We start from the raw sequence: 25,338 nt of genomic DNA on the forward strand, positions 1-25,338 counted from the left end.
TATTCGGTCATTTTTGATTATGTATGTGTGTCCGCATCTGCCAGCTGAAGCACGATGTAGGTCCTGGAGTTGAAAGGTAGATGTCAGTTAACATCGTATTTCGCACTTATTTCGTTTTTTGGTGAAAAATTGAATATAGTGAAAAATTGTTCTTTATTTGGTTCACAAAAAATTCACTGAAGTCAATGTGATAATACAAATTGAAAAAAAGGAATAACAATAACAACAACTATTTAAAGATCCTTACAAAGTTTGTCAATAGAATGTACTATGATTTTAAAATTCAATTCCATTGAAATTTTTTTTTTCGATATTTTCCCGTTTTGAGAATTTTTGTAATCTCCTTTCTCGTGAATTTTTAGCGATTTTGAAAAAGTAATCTTAATCTTTTAACTTTGGTGTGACCGCGTTAAATTATTTCAGTATCATCAATTCGGTTTCTCCATCACATAATTCGGTACTACACTTCCATGTAACCCGCCATCAATTTTAGTTCTCAAGAAATCAAGTCAATTAAATAAATTGGTATTAATATCCGAATTCAAAAATAAAATATAAAAAACACTACAAATGTACGTTAGAAAAAAGTAAGTCGAAATGGAAAAAAAATCATGCAAAATAAAACATTACTATTGTACATTTGAAAAGTCAAAATGAAAATGTTAATATATCATATTTTTACGCGATTTTTTTGGATATTATCCTTTTCGGACAGGAGACAATTCCGAATTTGTATGAATTGTTAAAATCAGTCCAGCGGTCCTTAAGTTATAAGCGTAGTAACTAACACAACTTTCTTTTATATATATAGATTTGTTCATGTTCCCACAATTTATTTCATATAGATGTACATTCCAAATCTACGTTCCCAACCAATATTCTCTTGGGAGTTACAAATTCAATAGAATACAAAATTTTCCTTTCTGACCACACATTAGGTGTGAAAGTGGACTTGGGGATACTCCAATGTGGAGACTTTACTTAAATAATTCCTATGTGGCAATTATCTGTATGATGGTTCCCTTCCCCATGGTAGCATAACAAAATTTTTTAGCCAAATCAATTGATGAATGTGTTCAAGACCAATATGGGCCCTACTCTGAAAATTTCAAATTTTATGCGAAGAGGTTCTGTACCCCCTTAGACACAAAGATGCCTAATAAGGGCCAAAAAATAAAAAGGGACTAAGACCCCAAAAATAGCTTGAATCATACGATGGTTATATAAATATAAAATCGGGTTGTACCCTTATCCGTGAGTTATGATCTATATCATGACCTGCAAAAGCGATTTAAGGTATCTTGAATGTTTGGGAAGTCACAAAGTCCCATTCGCTCTACTATTTTTGGTATTTTCCTGATTGTACTCCCAAAGAATTTTGCATTTTGAGCTCTCATTGGACGGATTATTGTCACATAAAAAATGTATGTTCACGCTTTGAGATGAGGCCCATTAGGCTTTTTCGGTCATTTTTGATTATTTAAATGTGTTCGCATCTTCCAGCTGAAGCACGATATAGGCCCTGGAGTTGAAAGGTAGATGTCAGTTTACATTCTATTTCGCACTTATTTTGGTGAAAAATTGTATAGTGAAAAATTATTCTTCATTTTGTTCACAAAAAATCAACTGAATTCAATATGATAATAGGTACAAATTGAAAAAAAAAATGAAAAAAAAAAGAATAACAAATTGTAAAAATATTCAACTTGTTAGCCGATTTTTTACAGCAAATGTTTAAAGGTCCTTACAAAGTTTGTCAATAGAATGTACTATTATTTTAAAAATCGATTCCATTGAAAAAAATTTTTTTTTCGATTTTTTCCCGATTTCAGAATTTGTGCAATGAGATCTCTTTGTTTTTAGCGATTTTGAAAAAGTAATTATCTATTAACTTTGGTGTGACCGCGTTTAATTATTTCGATATCCTCTATTCCGTTTCGCCACCGCATAATTCGGTACTTCACTTCCATGTAACCCGCCATCAATTTCAGTTCTCAAGAAATCAAGTCAATTAAATAAATTGGTATTAATATTCGAATTCAAAAATAAAATATAAAAAACACTACAAATGTACATTAGAAAAAAGTAAGTCAAAATGGAAAAAAATCATGCAAAATAAAACATTACTATTGTACAATTCAAAAGTCAAAATGAAAATGTTAATATATCACATTTTTACGCGATTTTTTTGGATATTATCCTTTTCGGAAAAGAGACAATTCCGAATTTGTTTGAATCGTGAAAATCTGTCCAGCGGTTCTTAAGTTATAAGCGTAGTAACTAACACAACTTCCTTTTATATATATAGATATGTCGTTTATTAAATCAGTGGTGTTATGGATGTACAACATTAAACACCCATCCCCCCACCGGAATCTCTTAAAAATACATTGCCTACACTAAAGTAGCATGCTGGTTTTGTGGGGAACTACCATTACGCGTGCACTAATGTTGGTAAAACATCATCACAATGATCCACATTATGTAGTCTTAAATCTAATGTTTTTCAGTTGCGTATTCAAATCGGTTGAAATATTGTAAATGTCTCTAACTACCATATTGTTACGTTCTTGGATTTTACTTAATCCCGTGTAGACGTTGTTTTATTTCCCAATACAGCTCGTACCAAATAAAACGCGGGTTCTTTCGGATTACGATTATTACAATGATTCATTCACACAACTTTACTTTGCACTTTACTTTACTCGACGGTTTCAATTCGCGATCTGATTCACAACTGACTAACTGCCTTTCCATTTCCCCTATTTATATGAGCCTCGCCTGTCGCTACAGAAGTTTCTAGACGATCTGGTAACGCCTAGATTACGAACAATCTACCAATGCAACGAACACATACAAACTTACATTGAGTGAACAATAACAACAACACATACAAACTTACATTGAGTGAACAATAACAACAACACATACACAGGCGAGGGGGTAACAAAGAAAGAGGAATTAAGCGATCATCAATGATGACGTTTAACAAGAATTGTACGTCAGCAACAAAATAGAAAATGAAAGAGGAAATGGAAGGATGTAGAAAAATCTATACAGTAGTTGTTGTTGTGAAGTTATTCAAATAAACTGCGTAGTAGAAATTTACGTTACAATTCAAATTCTTAAATTAACGGAATTCATCTAAATTAACTTAAATCTAAAGTTATATTCGTAACAATATGTATTTTTCAGATAATAAAATTGGAAAGGTGCGAGCTCTGTGGTGTAATGACCTGAGATCGATTTATATCATGTGCTCATCGAAATTTGAGCTACTGCACAGACAATTTTCTGTCATAGGCTGTATCATCCATTACGAACTTCAAATACCAAATTTGAAACAATTCCGGTGAATAATTTCGCTTTAATCACCAAAATAGGGAGGTGCCTTTATAATAGAGAGGTATACCAAAACGAGGACCTACATGGCCCATTTTCAATGGCAAAAGTCCTGCAGACTATTATACATTTGAGTAAAATTTTATCAACCTTAAATTCGTTCGGAAACTAGAGTGATTTCCACAGACTGGCGAACATCGGCATAGATTTTTATGCTGATCAAGAATATATATACTGATGACAAACTTAATATACCCCATTATAGTGGAGGGTATAAAAATGGTGTCCATTTGGTTTTCTGAATTGTACATACAGAACACCTTGGTAAGAATTTATGGCGAACGTATTTATGTTATATTTTAGTGCCCAAAAGGAATTTTTTAAATTTAGATTCAACACCACCGCACAAAACTATATTTCACAATTATGGCCCCAAGACTACAATATTTAGTCACTCTTAATGGTGCATTTAAAAAACTCCACTTTATTTAGTGTTTTGCACCCATAGTGCAAAAGTTCTTAATTCTGATCCCAAAAGTACAGATCTTTGACCACATTGTTAGTATTTTTAGTATTGTATACTATTTAGCACTATTTAGTAAAAATTAACAAGTAAAAAAACATTAAGTACGGCCGGGCCGAATTTTTAATAACCTCCACCTTAAGGTAATGGAAACACTAGAACCAATTATGACCCACAAATACCAATTTTTATACATAATCGTGAGCAAATGTGGCAAAAATCATCAAAATACCGAATATCAGGAGGTTCCGCTATATATGGCTATACAAAAATGTGGACAATACGTACAATATTTCGCCAACGGGGCTAGAACTTATTATGGCCAACTAATTCCAATTTTTAGACAAATCCGTGATAAAATGTGACAAAAGCCATCAAAATACCGAATATCGGGAGGTACCGTTATATGGGGGCTAAACCAAAGAGTGGATCTATACATACAATGTTTCGCCGCACGAACTAGGACCCATTATGACCAACAAATCCGTGAAAAAGTATGACAAAAATCATCAAAATACCGAATATCGGGATGTAACGTTATATAGGGTCTATACCAAAACGTGGGCCAATATATCTCATTTTCAATACCAACCATCCTAGACATAATACAAATTATTCTGCTAAATTTTGACGCTCTACGTCAAATAATGTGGGATGTATCGTGATTTCAACAGACAGACAGACGGACATCGTTAAATCGACTTAGAATTTTATGCTGATTATGAATATATATATACTTTATGGGGTCTACGACGAATATTTAGGGATGTTACAAACGGAATGACAAAATTAATATACCCTCCTTTCCAAGGTGGAGGAAATAATAACTGACAAGATTTAGGAATTTTTAAAACCGATCCGATCCGATAAAGGGGGAGGGAAAATAATAGAAATAAAACACGATCGTTTTAGTTTCTCATTCAAATAAATATATGAATTCTTTATTGATATTTAAATCAATAGGTAACCAAATTAACCTTAGTAATTACACACGAATGTGTAATGTTGAGCACGAGCACTCAACCAGTTGCAAAGACGGAATTCGTTGAAATCTGACATTGACATATCAATGTTGCAATAAGAAGTAGTGAACAGATTTCAACGAATGTACAATACGATATGTGTTGCACCAATCTGCACCATGATTCCATTTCAAATAAATGGATACAATTCTTACTTAAACATTATCTCGTATCAAAAGTGACCTACATGTGATATTTCAAAGATCGAAGGCATAGTTTTTTATCCCATAAACACAGATATTAGTAACTTTACATATGTATTTCATGGCAAATTTTTAGCCGTAGCCAATTTTTCGGGATGTCTTCTACATTGTATTTTAAACAATTTAATATTTTATAATAACAAGAGATCGTATTGAACACATGGGTATGACTTAAAAAGTGTTCCATATTCAGCTGGTCTCATGCGAAATGGAGGATGGGCCGGCAAGTTCCAATGGATCTGTCGATGCTAGATTATGGCGCGCACTTAAGTTGCGTCGGCGATATATAAACGTTCCTATAACTACACCCACAACAAGTATTAACACAACTGTTAAACCAATAGCTAAGCCGACGGATGTGGCATGGGCAGTATCTGAAAGGCAAAGAGAAATTGTCAGCATTGAAATAATCAGTTCTGGAGAACATTAAACCTTAAAGTTTTCTTTTGAAACGGAGCCTACCCAATTCCTTGAGTTCCATTGTAAATGAAGACTTCAAATTGCCAGACCGAATAATAAACTGGCATTTCCATTGACCGTAATCGTCTCGATTGATATCAGTTATCTTAATGCCGCAATCGCCTTTAGTTATCCCCCGTCCATAATATTGTATTCGTCTGAAAAAAATATTATCATTAAAATATGATATGAAATAATACAAAGTAGGCTTTAGCAACATTTATGGTAGAATAATACATGTAACAGCAAATGTTGTACAACAATCATAACAACAACCACATACACATTTATTTTTGTACGTAAACAAGTGTCAGTAAAAGTCTATTAACTATTTTAATTTCAAAATTTTTCTTTTTTTTTTTCTTTTTTTTTTGGAATATGGATTATTGTATTAAATCCAAAAGAATAGTTCTGAAAATATTTGATTTTATTGCATTCATATCATTCCCTTCAATGCATAGTTGTAAGCTCTAGGTCCAAATTTCGCAATGTCTCTCATTCAATCGCTAATAAATCGTGGAAAAAGCAACATCCCTTTAAAATTGGAACTAAACTGCATACAGGGTGAGATAAAACAAGTTAAAAAGCAGTAAGTTCGGCCGGGCCGAACTTTTAATACCCTCCACCATTTGCAACGAATTTGGAAATTTTCAAAAAATAAAATCCTTAAAAAATTCTGTTAAAATTTTAAAAATACCGAATATAGCCGTTATATTGGGGTCTATACGACGTGGACATACATATGCATTGTTTGTCATAAGCCATTACCATATTCAAATTCGAAACTGGACCCGCACCGACAATTTTCTGTCACAGACTGTAGTTCCCATAACGAACTTCAAATACCAAATTTTAAACAATTCCGGTTAATAATGTCGCTAAAATCACCAAAATACCGAACATAGCGAGGTGCCGTTATATGGGGGCTATACGAAGACGTGGACCTGCACAGACAATTTTCAGTCTTAGGGTGTAGTATCCATTTGGAACTTCAAATAGCAAATTTGAAACAATTCCGGTGAATAACGTCGCTAAAATCATCAAAATACCGAATATAGGGAGGTACCGTTATATTGGGGCTATACGAAGACGTGGACCTGCAAAGACAATTTTCTGTCTTAGGGTGTAGTATCCATTTGGAACTTCAAATACCAGATTTGAAACAATTCCCGTGAATAATGTCGCTAAAATCATCAAAATACCGAATATCGGGAGGTACCGTTATATGGGGGCTATACGAAGACATAGACTTGCACAGACAATTTTCTATCTTAGGGTGTAGTATCCATTTGGAACTACAAATACCAAATTTGAAACAATTCCGGTGAATAACGTCGCTAAAATCATCAAAATACCGAATATAGGGGGGTTACCGTTATATGGGAGCTATATGAAAACGTGGACCTACATAGCCCATTTACGAACTTAACCTGCCTACTGGAAAAATAAACATGTGTGCAAAATTTTAGCCATCTATCTCAATTCATTCGAAAGATAGCGTGATTACAACAGACACACAGACAGACGGACAGACAGACGGACAGACGGACAGACAGACAGACAGACAGACGGACAGACAGACAGACAGACAGACAGACAGACATACAGACAGACGGACATCGCTAAATCGACTTAGAATTTTACGCTTATAAAGAATATATATACTTTGTTGGGTCTGACATGAGTACTTCGAGGAGTTACAAACGGAATGACAAAGTTAATATACCCTCCATAGCATGGTGGAGGGTATAAAAACTGCAATAAAGTGAAACGCCATATTTTTTACATTTTTTAAATTTTAATTGAATGAAAGCAAAAAATGTCGGAAATAGCATCCAATTTTAGATTAAGTTTACATTTGTTCGAATTGGTCACCTTTGGCACAAATTATGGCCTTCAAACGGCCAATGGAACCGTCACATCCTGCCCGAATGTTGCTCTGCGGTATTCTGGTCCATTCCCGGCGAAGCACCTGATCGATCGACACTTTGGTATTTTTTAGTGCCAACCTTGCTTTCCAAAATACTACAGGCACAATAGTCCAAAGGATTGGTATCCGGAGATTTTGGTGGCCATTGCGCGCTGGAAATGAAGCGAGGAACATCATTTTGTAACCATTCTTGGGTGGCGCGTGCTGAGTCCTGTTGGAATGTCCAAGGTCTGTGGCCAAAATGTTTGAGTGCCCAAGGCTTTAATACCCCCTCCAGAATATTTTCGCGAAAATATTCGGCATTTACTCTGATGCCACGGTCGATTAATACGAGCGGAGAACGACCATCGGCTGTTATGGCGACCCACACTATCACCATGGCCGGCGCTTGAGTTCTGGTGACCAACCGAAGGTGTACATTTTAAGCTGACCTCTTTGCAAGTAAACACGATAATTTTGTTTGTTTACAAACTGCTGGACAACAAATATTTTCTCATCGGAGACATCCAAATTCGGCAGTTCACCACTTTCGGCTAAGCGAAGCAACTCCTTAGTTCTTTTGAGTCTATTTTCTTTCCGTTGCGGTGTAAGTTCTTGCACTTTTTGGAATTTCAATGGCTTTACCCCGAGCTCACTTTTCAATATTTCCCGAATAGAATATTGCAATATGTTCAGCTCACAAGCCATTTTTCGGCCACTGCGACGCGGGTTTCGATCAAGTCGCTTCTTTACTTTTCGAACCATTTCTGCTGATGTTGCTGTTTTCTTCCGTCCACTTCCTTGACGTCGGACTACGCTACCAGTATCACGGTAATGAGCGATGGTACGAGGCCCAAAAGATTTATTCACATTTAAATGCTGGAGTGCTCTAACGATAGCCACTTAGGGTTTTCCAGCCAAATATAAAGAAATCACGCTATCACGCTTGAATTCCATCACGAATAATTTTTTCCAGAAAATTCTCACCAAAATGCTTTTGTACGCTTTTAAACAATATATTGAGCTGTCACTGCAACAATTTTAACATCTGTCGGATGAGTGGCTTAGAAATGAAGTTGGTTGCAGTTTTTTCATTTCACCCTGTACATTGAAAACATCCTGAGAGTTGACCACAAATATGAGGTTTTCTTTTGGTGTTTATATAGTCCTTCTATAAATAGAACATTCCCTAAAAACCCCCATATATATCTCTATCGCTGCTAAATATGAACAAAACAATGATGCCGATAACAGCTGCATTCTGTGTGAGGATGTTGAACATAAAAATCTGTATATTTTTAAGCAGCATTAAATTCTTATTCTCAATGTCCAACTGTGCTATGACTCTAAATTTTGCTCATAATCATATTTTTATGCAATTGGCCATGTTTACGCAGATCCCAGATACAACAACACCAACCAGGTTTTTGAGGGAATCCAACCCAACAAAAAATTTGGTATTTAGGATTTTTTTGGGCAAGAAACTCGTTTTTGTATAGCCCCGATTTGAAAAACAACAAATGGCACAGTAAAAAAGATACGGAATGGTTGTATTACGACTTATTTTCAAATCTTTTCTATATCTAAATATGATTCTCATAACCCTAAATACTTGGATGGAAATGCCATAATTTAAAAAAAATATATTTATCAAAACTTCCAAATTTGGAACGAAAGAATAAGGATATAAGAATAAAAATATAATCCCCGAAATATCTACCTTAGATGTATTTTCTTGTGAACTGATAAAGGGAACCCACTCCAGTTCGGTTATTGCCAATCTTTGCACATTTCTCGATGAGGGTCCTAAAAAATGTACTTTAAGCTTCCCATTTTTCAAATACAAAAACATCAGCATTCTTTCAAGACAGACTTTGTCTCTAAAGCAAACTAATAATTCCCTTCTTTGAGTTGCAAGCATGGATAGATCAACACTTGGAAATGAAAAAAATCCGAGATTTAATACACATTTTTTCTTACTTCTTACATTAATAAAACCACAGAATCGGGGAGAATTGTTCTTTAAGACTAACCATTTTATAAACAAGTAAAAAAGTAGTAAGTTCGGCCGGGCCGAACTTTGAATACCCTCCACCATTTGGAATGAATTAGAAAATTTTCAAAAAAATAAAATCCATTAAAAATTCTTTTAAACGATATTGTGGTCCTATAAAGACAAATCTATTTCTGGGTGTAAAGTACTCACAGGAACTCCTTGTGTGGATTTTCTGATAATTCATTGGAAAAAGTGGCTAAAATCATCAAAATGCCGAATATAGGGGAGTACCGTTATATGGGGGATATACGATATTGTGGACCTATATAGATAATTCCGTTTCAGAGGGTAGAGTGCTCATAAGGAACTCCTTGTGTGGATTTTCAGACAATTCGATTGGAAAATGTGGCTAAAATCATCAAAATACCGAAAATCGCGGGGTACCGTTATATGGTAGCTATACGTTATCGTTAACCTATATAGAGAAATCTCTGTCGGGGGTAAAGTGCTCACAAAGAACCCCTTGTGTACAAAGAACCCCTTGTAACCATTCCGTTGAAAAATTTGGCTAAAAATATCAAAATACCGAATATGGAGGGTACCGATATATGGTGGCTTTACGACATCGTGGGCCTATATAGATAATTCTCTGCCGAGGTATAAATTATCCATAAGGTACTCCTTGTGTGGATTTTCAGACAATTTCGTTGAAAAATGTGGGTAAAATCATCAAAATACCGAATATGGGGAGTACCGTTATATGGGGGATATACGATATCGTGGACCTGTATAGACAATTCTCTCTCAGGGGGTAAAGTACTCACAAGGAACTACTTGTGTGGATTTTAAGACAATTCCATTGAAAAGTGTGGCTAACATAATCAAAATACCGAATATCGGGGGGTACAGTTATATGGGGGATATACGATGTCGTGGACCTATATAGACAATTCTTTTTGAGGGGGTAAAATTCCCACAAGGGACTCCTTTTGTGGAATTTCAGACAATTCCATTGAAAAATGTGGCTAAAATCATCAAAATACCGAATACCGTGGGGGTACCGTTATATGGGGGATATACGATATCGTGGACCTATATAGATAATTCTCTGCCGAGGTATAAAGTACCCACAAGGAACTCCTTGTGTGGATTTTCAGACAATTCGGTTGAAAAATGTGGGTAAAATCATCAAAATACCGAATATCGGGGGGTACCGTTATATGGGGCCTATACGATATCGTGGACCGATATAGCCCATCTTCGAACTTGACCTGCCTGCAGACAAAAGAAAGATCTGCGCAAAATTTTAGCTTCCTATCTTAATTCGTTTAGACTGTAGCGTGATTACAACAGACGGACAGACGGATGGACAGGGCTAAATCGTCTTAGAATTTTACGCTGATTAAGAATATATACTTTGTTGGGTCTAAAATGATTGTTTCGATGAGTTACAAACGGAATGACGAACTTAATATACCCTCCACACTTTTTTTGGTGGAGGGTATAAAAAAGCATAAAAGTTTGAGGACTAATTAGCACGCAAGCGTTGATACTTACCCTTTGGATTTTATACTATTCACCGTCCCCACTAAAAATACACCACCATTTGGATCGATAAAAGCACAATGGGATATGGGTTCATCAAATGGACTTTTGCACATCAACTCGGCTGCATCGCCACGCTTTACTTTCACGACTTCTGTCAGTGTCTCGCCATATTTCGACTTTGTTATAACCTAAAAGCAATGGAATTGAAAAAAGTATTTGCACACATGTACATACAAGTATATTTTAGAACTCACCTCGATATTTTGTACTACTTCCTTGTCGTAATCGCGACCTCGAGCTCCACATAACCAGATGCCCTGAATGATAGGCATGTTATAAAATGCGCATTTTCCATACAGACGTTGGCTGTCAAAGCGTATACTTTCAGGTATATAAATTGTTTTGTTCGGATCCCTAAGGTAACAGTCGTGGATTTCAAATGGCACATTGCAGGAAAGTTCCTCAATCACATTTTTGGCCCCATCCTCTGGTTTATAGACTTTCACGGTAGTTAGCTGTGGCATATTGGACAATTCCGAGAGTATAATGTCGGATTTGGATTTGCCAACATAAAATAGACAGCCCTTCGGTATGCCAGAGGTGCTGTAACTCATAATTCTCCAAAGGCCACTGTCAGAATCTTTAAGAGGTTTTGGAATTTCCAACTCACACTTGGATTTTGTAGTTCTAGAAAGAAATATGAAATATTTATGATATCTTAAAGGCACGGACTATACAATGTTTCGATAAAGACCCCATGTGGCAATGCTCCCACAACGTAAAGCGAAACTCACTCATTTAGGGCTATCCAAAATGAAATCGTGTCTTACAAATATGTTAATTCAATTAAAGAAAACAAATCGTTATGACCTGTTTTTCTAAGGCAATCGAAAGAATTATTTCGTTCCAGCTCGATAGTAATTCATTTTGGGTTTCTGCAAAAGTATATTTCTGACTTTTACTCGAAGGAACAGATGACGAGTGGTGCAGAAACCATGAAATTATCGTATAATGCTGAAGACAATTTGCACAATCTATACCTAAAATTAATATTATTGGCACACGGTTTACCCATCTTCTACACTATTTTCTTTCAAGAAATCATAAAACAAAAAAACACAAAATTCGTACTCATTTATGTTGAGAAATATTCTAGATAATTTTTATATATTTTGGAATTTCATACTCATTAATCGATCAAATACAATCTCAATTTAGTAGAAAATCGTTAAAGAGACCCAATTTAACTCGACTTAGAGTGGCTGTCTTCGTTTAGTTTTCGATCGACTTATTCAATTTCAAAATTCTAGCTCTTTTCAATCACTCAATGATGATTTTTATGTATTTCCGGTCCTTATTGTATCCTTTAGGACTTTTTATACCTTATATCCCCCCTTTAACCTAAAAAAGATCGCCATTCTAAACTTAGCACTTTTAGCTTTAACGGATGCCGCATCATGTTGCCCCTATTTAGTGTTTTTTGTACCCTTCTAGTTCGATTAGGTGAAAAGCCAGTCTGATCGCACACAAAGAGTAACACTCGTGCAAAATATTAAAATTCTAGTTTAGCCGATACGTCGGGGTGCCTATTATGAGTCATACATTTACAGGGTTGCCCATATTCGACGGACCCATCTGGCAACGCAATAACTTTTGACAGAGATGTCATATCGCTTAATGACATACCGCGTTTGAAGCGTCAGTCCAAGCAGATTTTTACCATGAACAAATACACGCCACGCGAGCGCTCTGAGATAGTTGAAATTTACAAGAAGTCAATTGTGAAAACTCAACGTGCTTTTAAAACATTAAAAAATGTGAGAAGTGCGCCTTCTAAAAACACCATTAAGCGTTTATACGAAAAATTTTCGACTGGTAAGGCTCTTTCTAATCCGAAGAGGCCATATAAAAATCGACCAAGGCGATCGGCCGAGAATATCGCTGCCGTACGAGCCAGTGTTGAGAGGACCCCAAGAACATCCCAAAAACGCCGTTCTCAGCAGTTGGGCATGGCTTGGTCCACTTTACAATGGATTATTCGCATTGATTTTCATTTGTTCCCGTATAAAATTCAATTGACGCAAAGAATGTTGCCTGTGGACAAGCCTCGTCGATTGGAATGGGCCCAAAGGTCCGTCGAATATGGGCAACCCTGTATATTGTTAGAAATGTTAAGATCTACTTCTTCTCTATCTTTCAATACCAATCGTACGCTATTTATTACTTACCTTCTTTTCCAATTTTTGAAAACCCAACAGTTTAGATCTCCAAATCTTTCAGAGCGCTCAATATTAATGGTACTACATTTACGTCTTAGAACTTATAGGTAATTGTATTTCGAATTTCCTAATTATTTTCGTCACAAATTCAAAAGCCTAGATTTCTTTTTCTTCTGGATTACTCATTGGCAATGGTATCATATTAAGTAACTTTCATTACTTTTATAGCTTTTGCCCGACTTTTGAAATTCACATTTTTGTAACCATTTTTTTAATCATTGCTAAGCCACAAATAAAGCTCAAGTTCTGATCGCTTAAGTGCCACACTTTATCACGCACTTTTCGAAGTTTAGATACAAATTTTTACGTGCCACCTACAGTGGCGCTACTTTGTTTTACCACCAAGCTTAGGGGTGCACTTTTTCTTCAGGGAGGTTCCAACCCTTACACCGTAGCCCTAGGGGACGAACAATTAACATTAACACTCGGTACACCAATAACAAAGGGGTTTGACTCTCAGATCCTAACGACAAATATAATTATAAGGGCCCACTTTCTACGATCACTCACATAAAGACGACGCTACCCTACTTTCTCTCTTGAACAAACTTAGCATTCCATATTTAAATATTAAAATATAAAAAAAATTAAGATTTTTTATGGACATCTCGATACTTAAAACTTAACTCTAACACGGTTATAAAAGACAAAAAAGAAATGAAAACACTGAAACATTAACACCAGAATAATTATTTGATTTGGTGAGTTATTTGCTCTGATAACTCTTAACTTAACTAAGTCCGGCTTGTGTAACGCAAAAAAAAAAGAATTCCTACCTAATAGAGCTTTCTAAGATGGATGGAGACATATTAATTTGTCCAAGCAACAATAAACTCGAACTCTTACGCTCTCGCAATACTTACTAGGCTCAAGAATAAACAAAAAAGTAGTCAATTTCATGAATAACAAGTAAAGAAGCAGCTATGTTCGGCCTCCACCATATTATGAAAATTTCGTCGAAAAATACTGTTTATATGAAAAGCGTTATATGGGGGCTATACGAAGACTAGGACCTACATACGCAATTTCTTGTCACAGACTGTAGTGCCAATAACGATCTTTAAATACGAAATTGGAAACAGTTCCGGTGAATAATGTCCCTAAAATCATCAAAATATCGAATATCGGGAGGTACCGTTATATGGGGGCTATACGAAGGCGTGGAACTGCACAGAGAATTTTCTGTCTTAGGCTGTAGAATCTATTTTGAACTTCAAGTACCAAATTTGAAAGAATTCCGGTGAATAATGTCGCTAAAATCACCAAAATCACTATATTCAATATTTTGGTGATTTTAGGTACCGTTATATGGGGTCCACGGTATTTTGATAATTACCCACGAAACTGTTTCAAATTTAGTATTTCAAAAGATTTGGTAGATAACAATCCTTGAAGTATAAAATTGTCTATATAGCTTCCCGTTTTGGTATAGCCCCATAGAACGGCCTCGCCCACTTTTTGATTTTTTCGAAAAGTTTAACAGCATTATCCAAACGGTCCTTACGGTACTTGTAGTTTAAAATGGAACACTTTTGAATTCAGATACTTTTATACAAAAATTATTTTTTTACCCAATGGTGAAGGCGGCTGCAGCCAGCAGGAGCAAAAATCTTGTCGGGTTTCTTGTTACAAAAGCATTTTCGGTTGCACGCAACAAATTTTCCAAAAACTCTTCAGACTGCTGTCATTTCTAAGCCACTCGTCCGACAGCTGTTAAAATTATTCCAGTGACAGCTCATTATACTATTAACAAGCGTACTAAAGCATTTAATTGAGAATTTTCAAGAAAAAAAGTTATTCGTGATAGAATAAAAGCGTGATGGTGTGATTTCACCATCGCTCGTTACCGTGATACTGGCAGCGTAGCCCGACGTCAAGGAAGTGGATGGAAGAAAACAGCAACATCAGCAGAAATGGTTCGAAAAGTTAACAAGCGACTTCATCGAAACCCGCGTCGCAGTGGCCGAAAAATGGCTCGTGAGCTGAACATATCACAATATCTCATTCGGAAAATATTGAAAAATGAGCTCGGGGTAAAGCCATTGAAATTCCAAGTGCAAGAACATACACTTCAAAAGAAAGAAAATAGACTCAAAAGAGCTAAAAGTTGCTTCTCTTGGCCGAAAGTGGTGGATTGCCGAATTTAGTTTTCTCCGATGAGAAAACTTTCGTAGTAGTTCGTCCAGTAGTTTGTAAACAAACAAAATGATCGTGATTACCTTCCAAAGACTTCAGCGGAAAATGTGCACCTTCAGTTGGCCTCCAGAACTCAAGTGCCGGCCATGGGGGTGGTGTGGGTCGCCATCGCTCTTCGGTCGTATTAATCGACCGTGGCATCAGAATAAATGCCGAATATTATCGCGAAAATATTCTGGAGGGTGTATTAAAGCCTTGGGCACGCAAACTTTTTGGCCGCAGGCCTTGGACATTCCAACAGGACTCAGCACCATCGCACTCAGCACGCGCCACCCAAGAATGGTTACAAAACAAGATTCCTCGCTTCATTTCCAGCGCACAATGGCCACCAAAATCTCCGGATACCAATCCCTTGGACTATTGTGTCTGGAGTATTTTAGAAAACAAGGTTGGCACTAAAAAATACCTCAAGCAAGCGTTTCGCCGGCAATGGACCAAAATACCGCAGAGCAACATTGGGGCAGCGTGTGAAGGTTTCATTGGCCGTTTGAAGGGCATAATTCGTGCCAAAGGTGACCAATTCTAAACTTATTCTAAATTTGATGCTATTTCCAACATTTTTTTGTTTGCATGGCGTTTGACTTTGTTGCAGTTTTTTTATCTCACCCTGTACATAATTCAAAATAATACAAATATCCTGTCGTCCTATCAGTACATCTTCGAAATCTTCGAAATACATAAAATATGACGATACGTGAATCCATATCGATATCTAAAAGATGTGGTCTTTAGTGCGATTCTCTAATAAATTAACGACAATTATTTGATAATTGTTGTTATTTCATAACTTATTAGAGAATCGCACTACAGACCACATCTTTCAGATGTCGATATGGATTCACGTATCGTCCTACTTTTTGTATTTCGAAAATAATAATATATTTTTCAGAGACACGGCCGTAATTTAATGTATGATGTACCGAGCAATTTTTCTATTGCCGGTAAGCTAGGGGCGAAAATAAAATAGTCGCTAATTCCTACCGACAGAAACAATGTTCTTCACTTTTATTTTATTTTTTAACCGAAAATGTTCCGTTTAAAGATACCAAAATTGGTCGGTAACTGGGCTTGTAGCTAGAGAATCTCACTACAGGCTTACATTTGACATTGACAAGTACCTCAAAACTTAGCTTATACCAAAAAGTGCACAGACAGTACGAAATGTTCGAAAGTCTTACATTTTGGGAAGGAAACAGATAGGCAAGCCTTCATTTCTCCCTATTATTGTTGAATGTAAATCAAATTTTGTAGACTCCAACGGAAGCTGTGTTGGTTCGAAGTTCGATATTAAAAAGCTACACAAAGTTATAGGTCTATCTATCATCTATCTGACAAATGCGGAAAATGTATCGTATTCTAATTACCGTATACAATGAATACATTCGCTTTATATTTGTACTTTGTATTTTTCGATTTTAGGTCGTGTCATTTGTTTTGACACTATTATACTAATCGGCAAATTGTCATTTCTTTGTGTAAACATTTATCAAAGAAATTGACAGTTCCCAAAAATAGAACTGATCTCTCGATCTGTTAGGGAGTTGTTGTCACCTTATAATGTGTAATGTTTGCAGTTTGCTGTGAAAATATGAATATTCAACACAAACAATAAGCTTTTACCTTATCGATATTTTGACATGAAGCATATCTTTATTAATGGGTGTAATACAAAAGATACAAGCATTTCATTTTTCAACACATAAAAATTAGAAATTGACCTTTTATTACCGATATATTTTTTCCAATAAAAAATTCTAACTATTACAAGCACAAAATGTCAAATGTGTATGTATTAAACTTCAACACAAGTGCGAAAATTACAGTTACATGGAGAATACCTGAATGTGAACCGGCTAAACCCCCTTCCGATCCCAATTGTACAAGATATAACATCATATATACATAATTTTTACAAAACAACACTAAGATCCGACCAAACCATTTGAAACAAGTAAAAAACCTTAAGTTCTGCCGGGCCGAACTTTGAATACCCTCCACCATTTGGAACGAATTTGGCAATTTTCAAAAAAAAATCCGTTAAAAATTCTGTTAAAATCTTAAAAATATCAAATGCAGCCGTCATATTAGTGTCTAAACTACAACGTTGACCTGCATAGGCAATTTTTGTCATAAGCCATTAAAATGTACAAATGCGAAACTAGCATGTTACTAGGTACTATAGCCCCCATATACCAAAATGTGGATCTGCACAGACAATCTCCTGTCATAGGCTGTAATATCCATTAAAACTTCAACTACTAAATTTGAAACAATTCCGGTAAATAATGTCGCTAAAATCATCAAAATACCGAATACCGAGAGGTACCTTTATAAGGGGGCTATATGAAGACGTGGACCTGCAGATCAAAAATATTTATACTTTGTGGGGTCTAAAATGTACATTTCGAGGTGTTACAAACAGAATGACAAACTTAATATACCCTCCATACTATGGTGGAGGGTATAACAAGAAAAGAATACTACGGCATTAAAACAAATAAACACCAACACTCTTCTAATGAAGGCAAAGCAACAGTTTCGCCCCATTATTTCGCACCATAACAGTGGGCAATGTACAAAATAGTACATTTTTACGAAAAATATTTAATTGTTCATAAAATACATTTGAAATTTCTCTTTAAGTGTGTTAATCTTTTGGCGATACTGTCCATATACTTATTAGTTTTTTTGGTGATGCTCCCATCACCTTACGATCGCCCATTTGGTTAGAAAAGGAGGCTCTTTAAATAACTTTTGAGGAAAATATTCCAAAACAATAAACTAAGGTAACCTCTAGAACTTTGTAGCTCGTTCTACAAGAACGACCATAAATTATATTTTTAATGTAAAACCGAAATTATTCGTCAACAAATTTCGACGATTTTGTGTCTAACTTTTTACAACATTGATCACATTACAAAATGTTGTTGTTAGTTTAATTCGTTAAACATACGTCAAAAGTGAGAAAAGTAAATATTCTGCAATGTCATTAACACTGAATACTAGTAAAGCCCAAAGAGGCATGTGTACGAGTTTGAAATTGTTGCAATGCAATCTTTTCCAAACATAATTTCAGGGCTGAAACGCAGTGACGACTACATTAACACCTGAAATAAACATATCTGAAAATGAAATAATAATCTCGTCGGCGCCCTTATTGTGTGTTAATTAGGAAACTTTATTAAATCTATGTTGCAGTTTTACCTTAACAATGAAAACGTGAAATGAATTGGGCAATCAATATAACAAACAATAGATCTAAACAACGCAGACAATTCCCAAATGAACTTGAAGTGCAGACTTTACTGAAATGGACTTGGTACACGAATCTCAATAACTCTGTAAACAATTAATAATAAATTATGCGATAAGACAACAAATGAGAATGTTATTAAAGAACAATTAAAAAAAAAAAAAAACCCACCATTTGGAGGGATCTTGAACAATGTCAACAAAAACCAGTAAAGAAAGTCCTAAAGTTGGGCGGGACCGATTTTATGATACCCTACACCACTTTGCTAATTTAGTTGAGCTCCACTTAACAATTAAAAGTTTTTCATACACGATATGATTATAATTATAATTTAAAATTCAAAGGACTAAATATGCCGAAGCATTTGTATCTTTTAAATTCGGACTTGTATTGCCCATTTGGTGCGAAATTAATTTTTAATCGGATAAAAATATATATGGGAACTATATCCAAATCTGAACCGATCTCGATAAAATTTGGCAAAGATATTTCTGAGCTGTATTTGATATATTTCCCTGAATATCGTTGTTACGGAGTGCATATTACGGCTGCGGAGGACAAAACTAACAAATCGGATGAACAATATATATGGGAGCTATAGCTATATCTGAACCGATTTCGATAAAATTTGGCATACTTATTTTCAGGCCTAATTTGGTTGTATGTGCAAAATTCCATAATATTCGGGCTGATATTACACGTTTGGTGCACAATAAAAACGAAATCGGACGAAGATATATATGGGAGCTATATCTAAATTTTTACCGATTATCTCCAATTTCAATAGGGTTCGTCCTTGGGCCAAACAAATGTTGTTTGCAAAATTTCATCTCAATCGGATAATCACAAGAATACATGGACAGACGGACTGACATGCATAAATCAACTCAGAAAGTGATTCTATGCAGATCAACAAAAGGAACTATGGGTCTATCTCGTTTCCTTTTGCCTGTTACAAACAAATGCACAAAGACATAATACCCTGACCACCTTGTGGTGTAGGGTATAATACGTAGAAAAATACAGTTCAAATAACCCCCTTTATATGGGGGCTATACGAAGACGAGGTGATGGATAAGTAATTTTTTGTCATGGGCTGTAGTACCCATTACGAACTTTAAATAAGTAATTCCGTTGAATAATGTCGCAAAAATTCTGGAAATACCAATCTTCTAACTTGATCTGCCTGCAGACTCTAGCGTGATTACAACATACGGACAGGGCTTAGAATTTTACGCTGATCAAGAATATATATACTTTGTTGGGTATAAAATTATTATTTCGATTTGAAAACTAACACTTTTGGAAGCTTCTACACATACAACTTTTTCTATTATAACATTAACATTAATTTTTTAATTCGAAAATTTTGATCGTAGTTCGAATTATTTCAGTTGCATTTCGATTATTCTAATTGTAATTCCAGTTTTTATACACTTCACCTTGAAGAGGAGGGTAAAATAACTTTGTCATTACATTATTAACACCCTAAATATTCGTCGTAGGCCCCATAAAGTATATACATTCATAATCAGCTTAAAATTCTAAGTCGATGTCTGTCTGTTGAAATCACGATACAGCCCACATTATTTCACGTAGAAGTTTGGCACAACAATTTGTATTATGTCTAGGATTGTTGTTATCGGTTTTGGTATAGCCGCCATATAACGGTAACTCCCGATATTCGATATTTTAATGATTTTTGCCACATTTTTCCACGGATTTTTATAAAAAATGATATTTGTAGTTCGCAATTGGTTTTAGCACCGGTGGCAGAACATTGAATATCTCGTTCTCCTATGGGGCAAATATACGATACCAACCGATATTCGGTATTTTTATAATCCTAGTCACATTTACCCACGAAAATGTTTCAAATTTGGTATTTAAGACTCGAAGTGGATAACAATCCTTATAGTATAATATGGTCTATATAAGTTCCCGTTTTGGTATGGCCCCATTTAACGGGATTCTCCATACGGTATTTGTGTTTTAAAGAGGAACACGTTTGAATTCAGATACTTTTATATAAAAATGTTTTCTTTACACAATGATGCAATTTCAATACACATCAAAAATATTCATACAGTTCATATAATAAATTTCAAAAACCTTTGTACAAATAGCTCTTTACCAAATGTAGTATCATTTACTGCTGTTCTTGCATTTAATACACGTTTCCAAAACCACCTCCTTATATCAACCCTACTTCCATTAGTACTTTTTAGTACATTTTTCAAAATCCACCTACACATATGAACCTATCCCTTCCTCATATACCAAATTTAGTACCATTTAGTACTTTTGGAACGTTTTAGTAGCTATTTCCGAAATCACCTTCAAATCTACAAACACATCACACTAACAGTGACCCCAATATCAAATTTCCAGCTCCATCCGTTCACCCTAATCCATGTACCATATTTAGTATAATTTAGTACCGATCTTATGATTAGTACCCATTTCAGAAACGGCCTCCTTCTATAAAACCTTGTTTCTCTACATAATTCTAATACCAAATGTCTGCATTTTAGCTTTATCGGTTCACACAATGGTATGAAATATGATGCTGCTTTAGTACTATTTGTACATTTTTAGTTTCTACGCTCCACCAGCGACCTTTATTCCAAATTTCAGGTTTCTACCTCCGTTTGATCAATACATTGAATTTAATGTTGACTACCTTTACGGGAAAAATAGTATCGTATATCCGCCTCCTGGTTTTAAGCTACTTCCTTACCAATTTTCTTGAGTTATAAATAGTGTAACTAACACGACTTTCTTTATAAGGTATAGATTGGTGTTCGGTTTTTTGAAACCCCAAGCTACTGATAAACCTTATTGAAATTAGCGATAATTGGTTAAGATTTGGATATAACTTCTCAGCAAGAAATCCTATTAGTAGTTCTTCTTTGGCCGCAAAAATGTAGAAATACCTATTTCCATTATTTTGTCCGTTGCCGGCATTGAACTCATAATCTCCTAGTCAAACACACTGTGCTACTGTTGTGGATATAACCAGTAAAGAAAGTCCTAAAGTCGGACGGGGCCGATTTTATGATATCCTACACCACTTTGCTAATTTAGTTGAGCTCCACTTAATAATTAAAAGTTTTTATGGGAGAATTCAATCATACACGCTATGATTATAATTATAATTTAAAATTCAAAGGACTAAATATGCCGAAGCATTTGTATCTTTTAAATTCGGACTTGTATTGCCCATTTGGTGCTAAATTAATTTGAAATCAGATAAAAAAATATATGGGAACTATATCCAAATCTGAACCGATCTCGATAAAATTTGGCAAAGATATTTCTGAGCTGTATTTGATATATTTCCCTGAATATCGTTGTTACGGAGTGCATATTACGGCTGTGGGTAACAAATACAATAAATCGGATGAACAATATATATGGGAGCTATAACTATATCTGAACCGATCTTCACCAAACCTCTTCTACCTTCTAGACTAAATTCGGTCTTATATGCCAAATTCCAACCCATTTGGACAAATATTAGACGTTTGGTGCACAATAAATGGTAAATCGGACGAAGTTATATGTGGGAGCTATATCCAAATCTGAACCGATCTCGATAAAATTTAGCATAGGTATTTCTGAGCTGCATTTGATATATTTCCCCAAATATTGTTGTTACAGAGTGCATATTACGGCTGCGGAGGACAAAAATAACAAATCGGATGAACAGTATATATGGGAGCTATAGCTATATCTGAACCGATTTCGATAAAATTTGGCATACTTATTTTCAGGCCTAATTTGGTTGTATGTGCAAAATTCCATACTATTCGATATTACACGTTTGGTGCACAATAAAAGGCAAATTGGACGAAGATATATATGGGAGCTATATCTAAATTTTTACCGATTATCTCCAATTTCAATAGGGTTCGTCCTTGGGCCAAACAAATGATCTATGCAAAATTTCATCTCAACCGGATAATAAATGCGACCTGCATTTTGTTCACAAGAATACATGGACAGACGGACGGACAGACGGACTGACATGCATAAATCAACTCAGAAAGTGATTCTATGCAGATCATCAAAAGGAACTATGGGTCTATCTCGTTTCCTTTTGCCTGTTACAAACAAATGCACAAAGACATAATACCCTGACCACCTTGTGGTGTAGGGTATAAAAATACTACATCGCCAACTTATCGTATTTTTGACTCTTTTTTCGTTTGATGACCATGTTGCCCAATTTAAATGGATATTTCACGTAATCAGTCCAGAAGTAAGTATGCTTATGTATACACCTTGGGTAGGCATTTGATTTTTTACAGGCAGGCTGTTGTGTGAACCAAGTTTTGGAAATTTAATTTCAATATTAACTTACATCGTTTGAGCAGCGGAATAGTAGCCGTTATATACACCATCCATAATCAACAGTTCGGTTTTACGATCTGGCTTTTCAGCCTGACACGAATATACAGTGCTTTGAAAATCACAGCTTATAGTTATGGCTTTGTTGTTCTCGTTTAACGTCGCATTTGTACTCGGAAGTGTCCCATTAAGAGTGTCGACAAAAATGCGTTCGTAACTCTCTTCCATGCGACCCCAATTATAAACATAACACTCGAACGAACTACCCGGATGTATAGTTGTATAGAGTTGACAATCACGGTACGTCTCTCCATAATAAAGATCCACAATTTTGCAGTGCTTAGCTGAGTCAGGTTTGGAACATTTTATCGTCCCCTTGCCGAATTCCATTTGGACCCGAGTATCGAACTTTGTTTTCTGAAACGGTAGTATCTGAATGGTTGCGGAACCTTGTTCATAATCGCCAAAATAGTTTTCCATTTCAAGGGTCCAAATGGCCGCAGAAGCTGCAGTCACGCCCATTACTCGTATACCGCATACATCATTTTCGTACGGTAGTATATGCTCTCCGCGAGAAGTATCAATAGGTTCGGTGGCATTCAAATCGATCCTCTCCTTGTCATTTCCTACATATATATAAACGTCAATGTATTTTTATTTGGTAAACATCACAAAAATCAATATCGGAATTGGTATCAATTATGTACCTCTGAATTTGAACCAACAGTTCTTGATCGCACCAAAATTCTTTGGAACATCTAAATAAATCACAAAGCCTTCGCCCTCCATCAGATGCAGTGAAGTTGAAGGCCGAATAGTCGCATAACATGTCACTATTATACCCAATCCGATCGCACAAATAAAGACACCGCTTTGCGTCGTCATATCGAAACGATTACCGTCTTTATCGCCCGTGAATACCAAACTGAGCAATTGTTCAGCGCATCAACGCAACACCAACAAAGACATTGGCTAGCCTGTTCTTCAAATCACAGGTGATAATCACCAACAACCGGCGTTACACGAACAACTTCACGAAGCGTTAAATTGTTTGTGTCCAACAATGACATCAAATAGAGCTGTGTGAATAAAATGTCCCACAGTGTTTCAAGCCATTTATAGTAGAAAATTATAATGCGATTATTTTAGTACTAGAATCCGACATTAGGCGGTATGAAAATGTGATTTTTTTTTAATTTTTTTGTAAGTGTATAACTCTGTATCTGAAGGTATAAGGATGCTTTGTTCGAATAAAAATTCGACAGTTAATCCAATATCTGAAAATTTTAAAATTATCAAAAGTCGTTACAAAAGAAATTCAAGGTCAATGTTCAACTTTTGATTTTTATACCCTCCACCACAGTATGGAGGGTATATTATGTTTGTCATTTCTATGTCGATTTAGCGATATCTGTTCGTCTGTCCGTCTGTGGAAATCATTCTAACTTCTAAACAAAATGAAGTAGATAAAAATTTACTCAAATGTATATTATGTCTGCAGGACTCTTGGCATGAAAATAGGTCATGGTATTAAAAATAAGCAACGTGGAACTAGTTTTAGTATAGCCCTATATAACGGCATCTCCCGATATTCGGTATTTTGATGATTTTAGCGACATTATTACCGGAATTATTTCAAATTTGGTATTTGAAGTTCGCAATAGATACTACAGCCTCTGACAGAAAATTGTCCGTACAGCTCCATGCTTTCGTTTAGCCCTTATATAACGTCACCTCCCGACGTCTTCGTATAGCCCCCATATAACGGTATCTCCCGATATTCGGTATTTTTATGAATTTTTACCAAAATTCTTTCAAATTTGGTTTGAAGTTCGTAATAGATACTACAGCCTATTATTTGTGTAGGTCCACGTTTTGGTATAGCTCCATATAATAGTACCTCCCTATATTCGGAATTTTAAAGATTTTAGCTGCATTGTTCACCTATCTTCTTTTCAAGTTTCGCATTTGAATATTGTATAATAGCACGTTGTCGTATAGACCCTAATAGAACGGCTACATTCGGTATTTTTCAAGTTTTTAACAGAATTTGTAACGGATTTTATTTTTTGAAAATTGCCAAATTCGTACCAAATGGTGGAGGGTATTCAAAGTTCAGCCCGGCCGAACTTACAGCTTTTTTACTTGTTGGTCATGAGAGAAAACTTTGCGAGTTTTATTTTTTTCATTTTTTTCAATATTGAAATAAATAGCAATTTCCTGCTACAGAAGTATTTATCTATTGAAAGATGCAA

At 35.5% G+C, this 25,338-nt stretch overlaps 1 protein-coding gene across 2 annotated transcripts; it reads right to left on the minus strand.

Annotated features, from left to right (window-relative positions):
• Positions 1-5,131: 5,131 nt before the first annotated feature.
• LOC131802642 (uncharacterized) lies at positions 5,132-24,092 on the minus strand. 2 transcript variants are annotated; one of them, XM_059123025.1, is made up of 6 exons: positions 23,791-24,087; positions 23,097-23,709; positions 11,257-11,689; positions 11,012-11,190; positions 5,553-5,707; positions 5,132-5,464 (listed from the first exon to the last, which is right to left on the minus strand). In XM_059123025.1, the coding sequence occupies exons 1-6, from the start codon at positions 23,966-23,968 to the stop codon at positions 5,280-5,282; spliced, it is 1,743 nt and encodes a 580-aa protein (XP_058979008.1). In that variant the 5' UTR covers positions 23,969-24,087; the 3' UTR covers positions 5,132-5,279. The 2 variants fall into 2 exon arrangements, with proteins under 2 accessions (XP_058979008.1, XP_058979009.1); XM_059123026.1 differs by having other exon boundaries at positions 5,328-5,464; positions 5,523-5,707; positions 23,791-24,092.
• Between the last annotated feature and the right edge of the window lie 1,246 nt (positions 24,093-25,338).

This window comes from Musca domestica, unplaced genomic scaffold (assembly GCF_030504385.1).
Source record: "Musca domestica strain aabys unplaced genomic scaffold, Musca_domestica.polishedcontigs.V.1.1 22, whole genome shotgun sequence".
NCBI classification, from domain to species: domain Eukaryota; kingdom Metazoa; phylum Arthropoda; class Insecta; order Diptera; family Muscidae; genus Musca; species Musca domestica.

What these genes read in the sequence shown, in the direction of transcription:
- LOC131802642 (XM_059123025.1), bottom strand. Translation starts at nt 23,968, where the DNA reads ATGACGACGCAAAGCGGTGTCTTTATTTGTGCGATCGGATTGGGTATA. An exon ending in TATTCCGCTGCTCAAACGAT is followed by an intron (nt 11,690 to 23,096) that starts GTAAGTTAATAT and finishes ATTTCTTTCTAG; the next exon opens with AACTACAAAATCCAAGTGTG. An exon ending in AAGTAGTACAAAATATCGAG is followed by an intron (nt 11,191 to 11,256) that starts GTGAGTTCTAAA and finishes CATTGCTTTTAG; the next exon opens with GTTATAACAAAGTCGAAATA.